General features: G+C 43.9%; 1 protein-coding gene across 1 annotated transcript in view; it reads left to right on the top strand.

The window, feature by feature from the left end:
• The window catches only part of PPP3CA (protein phosphatase 3 catalytic subunit alpha), a 271,308-nt gene that overhangs the window by 246,883 nt on the left and 12,038 nt on the right, over window positions 1–12,387 (top strand). Inside the window, exon 11 of the mRNA XM_084855718.1 lies at window positions 11,449–11,533. Coding sequence (XP_084711844.1) covers window positions 11,449–11,533 — 85 coding nt within the window. The remainder of the gene's footprint in view (window positions 1–11,448; window positions 11,534–12,387) is intronic.

The following is a 12,387-nucleotide window of genomic DNA, read 5'->3' as shown; positions in this document are numbered from 1 at the left end:
TGTATACCTTCTTCTCCCCTACCTCCTGTGCTTTTCTCCCATCCAGGCTCCCAGGAGGGTTAAACTGGGAGTTAGAGCAGGGTTCAGCACCCCTTGACTGAGTGTCCCTTCAAATTGCACCATCCGCTTCACACATGAATGGGGCAAAAGTGCAATGACAGACTGGTCTGCTGCCATCACATTCAGCTTGGCCATTAGGAAAAAGAAATCTCACCTTGCCAATCTAGCATTATACTATCAAGCCTCGTGACTGAATGCTATGAATGCTTGGTTAAGGTCATACATCTTGAAATATTGGAGTGGTCCAGAATTTCAGTAGACTAGGCTACATTTCAATCAGTTCCCAGGGATCAACTACTTTAAAAGATTGTATTTTAATTGATATACTTCCCAGTTCTTCTGATAAATGTGAAAGGGCTTTAAGTCCAGATACCGTACAGTTGTATTTTTAATGAGTTAATATTTTAATGACAGGTGATACATTTAAAAATTACTTATCCAAGCCCAGCACATGCCATTCCATGCTCCCATGACAATGGTACTCCTTCATGCTTTTCTTTCTGTACTGGTAGCCTTAGAGGCCGATGCATTAAGCCGCAGTGGACACATCATTACCCAGTTGCTTGCTTCTTAAAAGCCAGCTGCACAGCTCTTGTTCAACCAAAAGGCCCCTAGAATGCTGCATTGTATAATCTTTAATATTACATTTCATATACTTGAGCAACTTTATCATTGATAGTACGTCACATATGCCTGCATCTGACACAGAAATACTATGTTAAAGACCAGGGGCTACGCTTTTGGCACGCCCCAGCATTGGAACCCAGCTTTGCCAACGCAGCAGGGCCTTAAATATTGCACAACGTTTCCGGTGCCACTCAGCTGTCGTAATGCAGTGTGTCCATGTGACCTACAATACAATTTTAAGATCGGTTTGTTACTGTGCCATGTTATATAAGCTTTTTTCACAAAATGTATCTGTTTGTATTCAAGTATTGATGGTGTAAGTCAAGGGTTGGAGAATGTGATCCCTGCTTAATTTCATCCAGCCCCTGGGAATTTCCAGGGAGCTCCCCATCACCACCTCGAGAGAAGGGCCAGCGAGGGCAGTGGTCAGTTGAACGCTGCTTACCAAAGGTGCTTGGAGAACTTACCAGCAGCAGCAGTCAGCACATTTATTTATTCAATTTATGAGTCTCCCTATAGCCAAGGCACTTCCTCTTGCGCGTGAACATACACACACACACAAACACATATATCATGCCAGCCTTTGCTGAGGGAAGATCTGTTGAGAAAGCAGCCAGCTGGGAGGTACTGCGAGAGGGTACTCTGAGCACCATCCAGCAGTGCCATCTGGTACCTCCCACCCACCCTTCCTGCTCCGGCAGACATATTCCCTGATTTGTATCTTCAGCTGACGCCCTCTCCGGGTATGATGTAACGTTCCTGTTAGTCAGCGGATCTTAATCTGAGTAGCCAGAGCTTCAGGAGATGGCAACACTGTCCTCCTAGGCATTAAAGTGTTGGTACTTAGTTTTGGTATTTATAATGTAATGAAGAACCTATAATCCAATTAGTTAATTATTGAGTGTGGCCCCCAATTGATTTTTTTTCTGTAGGTCAGTGGCCCTTGGCAGAAAAAAAAATCCTGGTATAAGTGCATTTATGCTCCTGGTATAAGTAGAGTGTATCATATTTCTATCCTGCTCTTTCTGTAGCATAAGAATGCCTCAGACACCAGGTCCAGCTATGTTTTATGAATTGAACTTATTCCACACTCTTCAGGCATCTGTCTTGCATGCTAGCACTGCTCCATACATCATAGCAAGGTGGGACTGGAGGACATAAAAGCCAACTGTTGTCAAACTAAATCAGTGCAATGATATTTTATGCTGAATACATGCTGGGAGACTATTTAGAACCTGAAACAGATTATGGATGTTGTTGCCAGTTCTAAACATCGAAGGTGGTTCTCTACTAGGGTATCCCTTTCAGGTATACAAGTGGCATTGTTTCAGAAACAAAAATTAAAAATTCTGGATGATGCATACAGAGGAAAGAACTTCTCTGGAAGCAGATAAAATTGTTCAAATACAAGTGTTATACACAATTTTTAATTTTGTACTAATTTGGTTTCCGGTAGACTTCCTTCTCTCTTTCAGTATTCCTTTTTCCTATTGTATTTTGTGGCCTATTCTTGTTTTTCCTATTTGCCACTTCACGTCTTCATAGAAAAGTCTTGTCTTTGTCATTTTCCCCTAGTGTTATCCTTCAGTGTATTTTACCTTTCCTGTGTAATACTTCCTACATTTTTTTTTTATGCCTGTACAGTTACAAAGTTTGTTCTGTTGAGTTTTGTCAAGTGTTCATTTCACTTGCCAAGTGAAAGCTCTTCTGACCTGTCTTGTCCCAGCTAGTTTCTGGGGTTGCTGTAGGAAGAGCTAGCTTCCTGTTGCACCAGCAGTCATTTCTGCTAGAGCTACCTGATGGGTGCTAGTAAATTGCCAGCATTCTATACTGCCCAGTATATTAAGCCCAGCTTTGTTTAAATAGCACCAAAGCAGAATTATATAGAAGCTTTCTTCAACACTTGTGCAAAAAGTCTGTTATTTCCAAATCCAACCCCATATTTCAGGTGACGCCTCATTCATGAAGTCTTGTTCCCATGTACTGAAACATACTGGGTTGTGATTAAGAACATAAGGGTCCATCTAGTCCAGCATCCTGCTCACACAGTGGCCAAGCAGCTGTCGACCAGGAAAACACAAGCAGGACACGAGTGCAACAGCAACCTCCCACCCATGTTCCCCAGCAACTGGTGCACATAGGCATACTGCCTCTCATACGGGAGGTAGGACATAGCCATCAGGACTAGTATCCATTGATAGCCTTCTCCAGGAATTTGTCTAACTCCCTTTAAAGCCATCCAAATTGGTGGCCATCACTATGTCTTGTGGTACTGAATTCCATAGTTTAACTATGCACTGTGTGAAGGACTTCCTTTTATGTGCCCTGAATCTCCCACCAATCAAATTAATGGGATGACCCTGGGTTCTAGTATAATGAAAGAGGGATGACCCAGGTCATATCTTCAGATATTTATGTATAGGTTTTTCTCTTCCATCTTTTAATATTTGTCCTATTTCAACCAATCCCTTTTTTCCCCAGAAATGTACGTTGCCTAGTACAACGTTATTAATAAGTTCTTCATTGTAGTATATAGCAGTTAGAGGAGATAAATTCTTCATCTCCTATCTCTGTTCAATTGATCTCTGCTCTTATTGCTTCTGCTAAAGGTGCTATTGTACATGTGAATAACAATGGTGATAACTGACATCCTTCTCTGTACCTCTATAAAGTTCAACCTTGCCTCGTTTACACGTATTGATTCAGCTGGATTCAGATATATCTTTTCAACCCATTGTGTAATTTTACCACCCAGAGCATTGTCAAGGGCTCCTTGGAGGCCTCTCTCAGTCTAATCCAGTAGCCAAGTCCAGACACAGACAAAGGGATTCCTTTCAAAGCTTTATTCTTCTTTTACAACTTAACAACTCTACCGTTTGCAACTAGATCTGAGCAGCACAGTACCTACGCCCTAAGTTGGAACAGTTGGTCCCCATTTGAAAGGGAATTACTGGCAGACCCCTGAACTTAAGGACTAGGGAGAGTCCCTCTCCTTTTCCCTTGGATCCTCTGGGCGCAGCAGTTGTTTGCGTGCTAACTGGGCACTTCACCTCCTTTCTGTGCCCTCCATTTGGCGCCGCTCTCTGCATCGGCGTTGCGCGTCCACCAAGTCTGCTATCGGCGCTCTGTCACTCCCTGGACTGCTATCTAAGCTAGGAATGCTGGTGGGAGGAATCTCCGTCAGCTGTTGGCCCTGGGAAAGAGGAGCGCGCTCCTCTCCCAGGAGCGACTGCTCTTCCTCGGAATCAGAGCTACTATGGGATTCTATGGGCTCAGTGTCCACCCTGACAAGCATGTTATAAGTACCCCCACTCCAAATGATCAAAAGCTTTTTCTTCATCAAGAAATAGTAATCCAAAATATTTTTATCTTATCATGTGTATTATATTCAGTAATGTTTCTATATTTCTTGAAAGCTTATGATCTTTGATAAATCCTGCCTGATCTTCAGCTATGTATTTTCTAGAATAAGTCAATTCTAGAATAGAAAATTCTCAACACTGAAAATCTGTTTCTGGTGGGTGATAATGCTATGAAATCAGAATAATCAGAAATCAGAAAATTCTGATTTAGTATTTTAGAGATACTGCTTGCCAATTGCTAGTCCTTGATCTATCTTGCTTAAATGAGACAACTCTGTTAAAATCTCCCCCAGTCAGTATTTCCTTATCTAGATTGGCCTCTATATTTTGTTGTTGTTGTTGTTAATGTTCTTGGGAGCACAAATACAATCCATCACAAATTATTTTCCTCCCATTTTCCTAACCCCAAAATATAAAGTCCTTTTGGTTCTTCTGTCTGAGAGTATAATGGGAATTGATTCTTTAATAATAAAAAAATATGATTTCCCCCTTTTTCTTTTCCTCAGCACATGCTGCGTGCACTTTACCCAACTATAAAGACTGTCTAAATTTTTCCTTTCCATTTTTTAATATTGTCCCCTCCAATAATAATATATCTGACCTTTCTAGCCTTAATAAACTTTCAAACTTATTTGTTATATTAGGGGAATTCAGTCTGTCAATACCTGAGTGAAAAAACTGTCATTTACTACTACTACTACTATTACTGCTATTACTACTACTACTACTGATTACAGTTACAATCCCAAAAATGTGAGGAAAAAGAAACTGGCTGCAATGGTATAAGAGGGCATAGGATACTATGGATTTCCCCCGTCAAGCCTGGAGATTGAGCTCTGATATTTGAGGAGATCAAACTGCAGATTCCCCTCCCCTCCCAGCTACTGCTGAAACCTCCACAGTGGCCCCCTCTGCCAAAGTTGGAGAAGGAAAAATAGGAGTGTCAGGGGCCTGGCAGTGTTTTGGGAAGGAGAGGCTGTGGATCCATTGGATCTAATGCTTTCTCAACCCCCAACCATGGCCTCATCCTTGGGAACCTTTTAGATTTCCTTTAAATGTTTCTCCCCATTGCCGGAATGGGAGCGATTGATATTTTGGATGAAAAAAAGTCCCACTTCCATCCTGTTGGTTCTTGTCTAGAGGGCATAGGATGGAGCAGAGTTTCCGATGTTGGAGGCTCCACTCAGACAGCATAGAATTGCTCTTAAAGTCTTGGAGAGAAACATAGAACATAAACTATGACCCACTTCACATGATCGCTGCAGCCCACCGAGGCTTATTTAAGCCATTTTGGGCTGCTGTGTGTACCGGCGCATGTCAGGTGTCTTTTGAACATTCAAGCTGGGGCTTGTGCCGTCCGAACCTGGGCAGTGGGGGTTCTGCAAGGGTTAAATAACCCTCCTACAAGCCTAGCACAAACACAGCCATCCGGGTTTGGATGACACAACAAGCCACGGCTTGAAGAATCAAAATGGTTGCCTGCATGTGCTCATTTAAATAAGCCACAGTCAGTGGTGTGATTGTGTGACCTGGCCCTATGATTCTTATTTTTGTTTTCCCCTTTTTTATTTTGGAATTGTTATTCAAAGAATATTTTATTATTTCCAGCAATTGTCTAGCCTCATCAATAGTTTGCATCTTCGTTTCCCATGAAGATATTTAGTTTGAAAGTGATTCCCCATCTATATCTTATTTTCCTTTCCTGTAAAAATTTCAAATTATTTCTCTGCTTTAGTGTTTACTGGATTTCCACCCAGAAATATCTATTTCTTTATCATTTATTTTGGAAGAGTCACCTGTCCAGATTATTCTGTGTCTTGCTGCTTTACCGGGAAGCTTTGGCTATAGGGCAACTCATAACTTGAATAAATGAATGAAATAAATGAGTACATTTTACAAAGATTTATCAAGGGAAGTTTCTCCTAATGCTTACCTTGGGTTAATTCTAAATGCAGCCTCTGTTCCAACCGCTCAGTCCTGTTCCAGTCCCAGAAACTCTTTAAAGAGTTCTTCCAGAAATCGTACAACGTCTTGTTCTTCGAGTTCTTCTTGAATTCCTCTTAGTGTCAGATTACAGTGCCTTGATTTTTACTTTAGTTCCTCTATCATTGTTTTAATTCTCACCACTGTGGCCTCATGTTCATGTTGTTCTATTATTACCTCTTATACTTGCACTTTTTGTTTTTCTTTATCTGTTTTCATTTCTTTATGACTTTCATCACACCTCTGTACTCTAATTTGAGAAGAGCTGAATTCGTTTTTTGGGCATAGAGGATGGAGCTTCCCTCCTAAATCAATCCACTTGTTTTTGATGCTGGACACAGAGGAAAACTCTATCCCTTCCCCACCAGCCTGTTCACTTGCCTGCGTGCAAGGCCTAGTTACCTATGGTGACCAGGATAGCGCTGGAATGCAAGGCTGACTTGGTCATTAATGTTTGTATGTTGCCAGGGATTGTGGTATACAAATCAGCATTTTCAAACCTAGATTACCTAAATACAGAGTTACAGATAAGACCCTATTTGATTGTCAAATTGAACTGGCACACAACATGGGTTAAGCGCTATTTGATGGTCACTGCCAGACCTACCACAAACCCCTCTCTGAACCATTTTTAATGACCCATCAGTTTTTAATTGCTTTTCAGGCATTCTTATTCAGGAGTTGTGCATATTATACATTCAAAATGTTTAGTTACTCCCTCTCCTTGCGCTTTAGCCAACCAATATTTATGTGGATGCCTTCTACATGTTTTTTTAAGGCGTTCTCCCCTTCCCAGTACCACCCATGTCTGTTCTATTATGAGGGATTAGGGATAGGACTTTATGTAGCATTTACTAGCATAGAGAGAAAAATGCCATTCCTCTTTCCAAATGTCTGGAAAGGCCTTTAACTATGCTCTTCTGACTAGATTTCAAAGCAACAAAACACCAACACCACCCTCAAAAAACTCCACAGGGTACAGGAATTTAAATACTTCTGACATGAAATCCCTTATGTTTTCTGCTTCTCCATTATGCTAACCTGTGTGTGTGCGCGTGTGTGCGTGTTCCAAAGTTCAGACGTGCTTCAGAAATTTCTAAAATACAATTGTAGGCTGTTTTGCGATACACATATTTCCTCTCCCACTGTGTTATAATGCATGCAAAATTCAACATCTGCTTGAAATTAAAGATTACAGGCACAGGGAAGCTAGCAGTTGTTGTTGTTGTTATATTTATATTTATACCCCCCCTTTTCCCAGTACTGGGACACAAGACGGCTTACAAAAATTAAAACATATACAATTGAAACATGAAAATATACAAAAGTTAAAATATAATTAAACAACAATACAATTAAAATTATATTAAAATGTTAAAACAGCATTTTAAAATAGCATTTTAAAACAGCATTTTAGCAGCTTACCCCCCAGGTTCCAACTATGTCCCAAAGGCCTGCTGGAACAAGAATGTTTTAGCCTGGCTCCAGAAACACATCAAGGAGGGAGCATCCTAGCCTCCTTGGGAAAGGTGTTCCACAGCCATGGGGCAGCCACTGAGAAGCCCCTCTCCCAGGTTCCCACCAAACGTGCCAGTGACAGTGGTGGGGCTGAGAGAAGGGCCTCCCTAGAAGATCTCAGAACATGGCCATGTTCATAAGGGAGGATACGATCTTACAGATAACCTGGACCGGAGCCGTATAGGGCTTTATAGGTCAAAGCCAGCACTTTGAATTGTGCCCGGAAAAAGACTGGAAGCCAGTGAAGCTGTTTTAACAAGGGAGTTGTATGCTGCCTGTAGCCAGCCCCGGTCAACAGTCTGGCAGGAGCTCTTTGAACCAACTGCAGTTTCCGAACACTTTTCGTAGGCAGCCCCACGTAGAGCGTGTTGCAGTAATCCAAATGGGATGTAACTAAGGCATGTGTCACCATGGTCAGATCAGACATCTCCAGGAACAGGCACAGTTGGCGCTCTAGTTTTAACTGTGCAAAGGCACTCCTGGCCACCGCTGAAACCTGAGCATCTAGGCTTAGGGCTGAATCCAGGAGTACCCCCAAACTGTGAACCTGAGTCTTCAGGGGGAGTGCAACCCATCCAACACAGGCTGAATCCCTATTCCCTGATCTGCCTTTTGACTGACCAGGAGCACCTCTGTCTTGTCTGGATTAAGTTTCAATTTGTTCTCCCTCATCCAGTCCATTACTGATGCCAAACACTGGTTAAGTACAGAAACAGCTTTCTTGGAATCTGGTGGAAAGGAGTAATAGAGCTGGGTGTCATCAGGATATTGGTGGCAACGAACTCCAAAACTCTGGACAACCTCTCCCAGCGGTTTCATGTAGATATTAAATAGCATGGGGAACAGAACAGAACCCTGAGAGAACCTAACGGCCACGGAGTCGAACAGGCATCCCCCAACACCACCTTCTGAGTTCGCCCCACTAGGAAGGAATGGAGCCACTGTAAAACAGTACCTCCAGGTCCCATCCCAGCAAGGCATCCCAGAAGAATACCATGGTCGATGGTATCAAACACCGCTGAGAGGTCCAGCAGAACTAACAGGGACACACTCCCCCTGTCCAGTTCCCTGCGTAGGTCATCCGCCAAGGCAACCAAAGCTGTTGCCGTCCCATACCCAGGCCTGAAACCAGATTGTAATGGATCAAGATAATCCGTTTCATCCAGGAACCCCTGGAGCAGGGAGGCCACCACATGCTCTAACACCTTGTCCAAAAAAGGTACGTTACAGACTGGATGATACTTATCTAGTACGGTGGGATTCAGGGAAGGCTTCTTCAACAGAGGTCTCACAACTGCCTCTTTTAAGCAGAATGGAACAATGCCTTGTTCCAGAGAGGCATTAACCACTCCCATTGTCCACCCAGCCAGTCTTCCTCTGGCCTCTTTAATAAGCCAGGAGGGGCAAGGATCCAGCATACATGTGGTGGTTCTCACCACTCCAAGGACCTTGCCCACATCCTCGGGCTGCACAAACTGAAAAGAATCCTTCAACCCTGGACAAGTAGGAGCCAAAGTGACATCCACAGGATCTGCATCAACTACAGCATCCAAGTCAGAACTGATCCGAGCGATTTTATCAGCAAAGTGCTGAGCAAATTGTTCACAGTGGGCTGTCGAGTGGTCAGAATTTTCAACACATGGGCCCCTGGCCACTTGAAACGGCTCCGCTGGCCAGCTCCCTGCAGATGCAATGGTGGCAGAAAAGAAAGACTTCTTTGCTGCCCTCACTGCCAGGCTTTCAGATAAGTTCTAGCCCGTGTTCGATCGGACTCGTTCCAAGTTTTCCGCCAACGTCGCTCTAGTCTCCGTCTCATTCGCTTCATCACCACCGGTTCCCTAGAGAACCGGGGTGCTGGTCTGGCTCCAGTCCGTGAGAGGGGACACTCAGGAGCGATTGTGTCCACCGCCTGGCCATTTCCCTATTCCAGAGATCAGCCAGGGCTTCAACAGAATCGCCTGCCGAGGCAGCAGGAGAATCCTGAGAGCCATCAGGAAACCATTCGGATCCATCAGCCTCCTGGGGTGGACCAACTTACTCGGTCCCCCATCCCTGCAGAGGCACTGAGTTCCAGTGAGTCTTAACCCCACCAAGTACTGATCTGTCCATGAAAACGGAACAGCAGAAAGTTCCTCCACACCCAGATCACCATCATGCTGCCCAGCATAGAAAATTAGGTCTAGAGTGTGACCTGCTGTATGAGTGGGGCCAAAAACCACTTGGGACAGACCCATGGTCGTCATGGAGGACATGAAGTCCCAAGCCACTCCCAACAGGGCAGCCTCAGCATGGATGTTGAAGTCTCCCAGCAGAACAAGCCGAGGGGACTCCATTATCGCCGCCGAGATCACCCCGGCTAGCTCAGGAAGGGAAACTGTTGAGCAAGCAGGTTGGGCAATACACCAACAGAATCCCTATTCTGTCCCAAGCACCCACTTTTAAGTATATGCACTCAAACCCAGTAGACTGTGGGCCAGGGCACCTGGTGAGGGGGATAGTATCACGATAGACCACTGCAACTACCCCCCCCCGCCCCCCAGGTCTGGCCTGCTGTTCTACAGAAAACCCTGGGGGACAAAGCTGAGATAGATTAACACCCCCAGCTTCATCCAACCAGGTCTCTGTAATACATGCCAGGTCGGCATGCTCATCCAGGATCAAGTCCTGGATGGCTGCTGTCTTACCATTCACCGACCTGGCATTCACCAGCAGTATTTTCAACCCAGGGGGTCTGCTGCCGAGGCTATCCAGGTTATTTGTATTGGGGGACTGCTTGGGGACAACCAGGACCCTGTTATGGTCCCCGCTCCCTGGAACATGCAACTGTCTCCCCCCACCATATCTCCCTCTGCCCTGTATAGTTATGATGGCTGCTCCCTGGGTCTTTTCATCTCCCCTTCTTTCTTTGAAGCATATCCCTCCAAAGATAGATGTGTAACCAAGTCCTTTGACAAGTGGCAGGGCCCTTGCCCTCATGTTCCCCCAAAGGGGCGAACCTCTTTGGTGTCGTCCCGCCGGTGGCGGTCCCGCCCCCGCAGAAGCCTAGCTTTTATGCCCCCAGCCCAAGAAGGTGGCACAATTGGGCTGGGAGGGGGTGCCAGTCCTGGGAGAAGCTGCTGAGTCAGGGCCTTAGTCCTGCGAAGAGGAAGCACTCACAGTGTTGTGGTGGATCAGGAGTCCCAGCGGCAGAAGCAGAGGTCACAGCAAGCAGCAGATTGCCTCTCCTTCCACCTTGGCAGTTGTTCTTGGTTGGGGTCCTCCTCTCTCTTCCAAGGAAAGGTGTGGCCCGGCCCTATCAAGTTATACTTGATAGTTATACTTGATAGGGAACTCTGCCATGTAGTATGCAGCATTCCCTGTTAAATTGTGGTTGTACGTGTGGAGCGCTTCATGCAAACCAGAACCCCAACAGCATGTGTTGGGTTGTATCCAATATTAGTCTAATGTAATCCCTATTCATTTCACTGGGTCAACTCTGAGTAGGACTAACATGAAATACAACCCAGTGTTCCAGCTCTAACCAGTGGGAGGGTTAATGTGATACGTGTAATATTGGGAGCGGGGCTGTGTGGTATGGCCTTACTTCTGGCACATGTGTTCATCTACCTGGTAAGTTGAATGCTTGAATAGGGCGTGTGTGTGTGTGTGTAATCTATGCACACATTAAATATATCTAAGTCCTCTGTAGATGGAAAAGTAATATTTTGATAAAAATATAACCAAACTATTTGCGTGAGATAAAATGCTTTTAACAGCAAATTTTTTATATATTCTAGATTCATGATACTCAGATGTTGCTCTCAGCAGGGAAGCTAGTTTGTCAAACTATTGGAAAAGTAATTTAAAAATTGAATTACTAAGTACTAAAATTATAATTCCTTGAAAAAAATTCTTATAGGTGCCACAGCTGCAGCTCGAAAAGAAGTGATAAGGAACAAGATCCGGGCAATAGGCAAAATGGCCCGAGTGTTCTCCGTGCTGAGGTATGACTTCTACGTACTTCATTACTTGTTAGAAGGATGACAAAACTTTTAGCTTGTTTTTCATTGCTTCTCAGTCCACTTTGAGATGCTTTTAGATGCTTCTCGTGTATTAATTCACTAATCAGTTAAAAGCTTCTTCCCCGCAACTGTTTATATTTGAAGTAGGTTATAGCCCTGATCCAGAGATTTCTTGCATTTATCCAGCTTATGATGCGGACCCAGAAGCTTTGTTCAAGCTTAATATGCCAAGACTTGAATGAGCCTTTTGCCTGTGCTCTTCACACCTCCCTTCGCAGCACAAACAAACCAAGAAGCCTCTAATTCACCATTGTTTCCTATTTCATCCAAACGGAGAAACTATGATTACAAGCTTCAGAACAAGCCAGGTTATTAAATCACACTTGATTTGAAGTGCTGGCCTAAGACCTTTTGCTGCCAACACTTTTAAACGGTACAAAGGCGGGTGAGCATCCAAGGTGAACCCAAAAGGAGAGAGTCGTCTCAGGATGCTGTAAAAGATTTTATTAATGAAAAACCTGACACGTTTCAGCCTCTTTATTATTAGGCATTCTTCAAAGGACTGTAACAACAATCATGTAAGGCAAGGGTAAGACAACACATAAATAGAATACATGTAAAAAAAATTAAACAACTACTAGGGCACATTGAAAGCAAGGCCTATGCATACATGTAAGCAGTATAAAACAGTTAAAATATTCCACATATAGAGCCATACTTATAAAAATGTCTGCAAAGATTCTTATAACAAGTATGTCTCGTGCTGTAAATCATGGGCAACTGGAAAGAATATCCTGAAGGCTATGTTTCTTACCCTGGTAGACAACTTTTTTTTT

This window comes from Heloderma suspectum, chromosome 5, assembly GCF_057233095.1.
Source record: "Heloderma suspectum isolate Gila_16-S chromosome 5, 16-S_ref, whole genome shotgun sequence".
In the NCBI taxonomy this organism is placed as follows: Eukaryota; Metazoa; Chordata; class Lepidosauria; order Squamata; family Helodermatidae; genus Heloderma; species Heloderma suspectum.
Note: the sequence above shows the minus strand (reverse complement) of the source record. Positions and strands in the feature narration are given on the sequence as shown.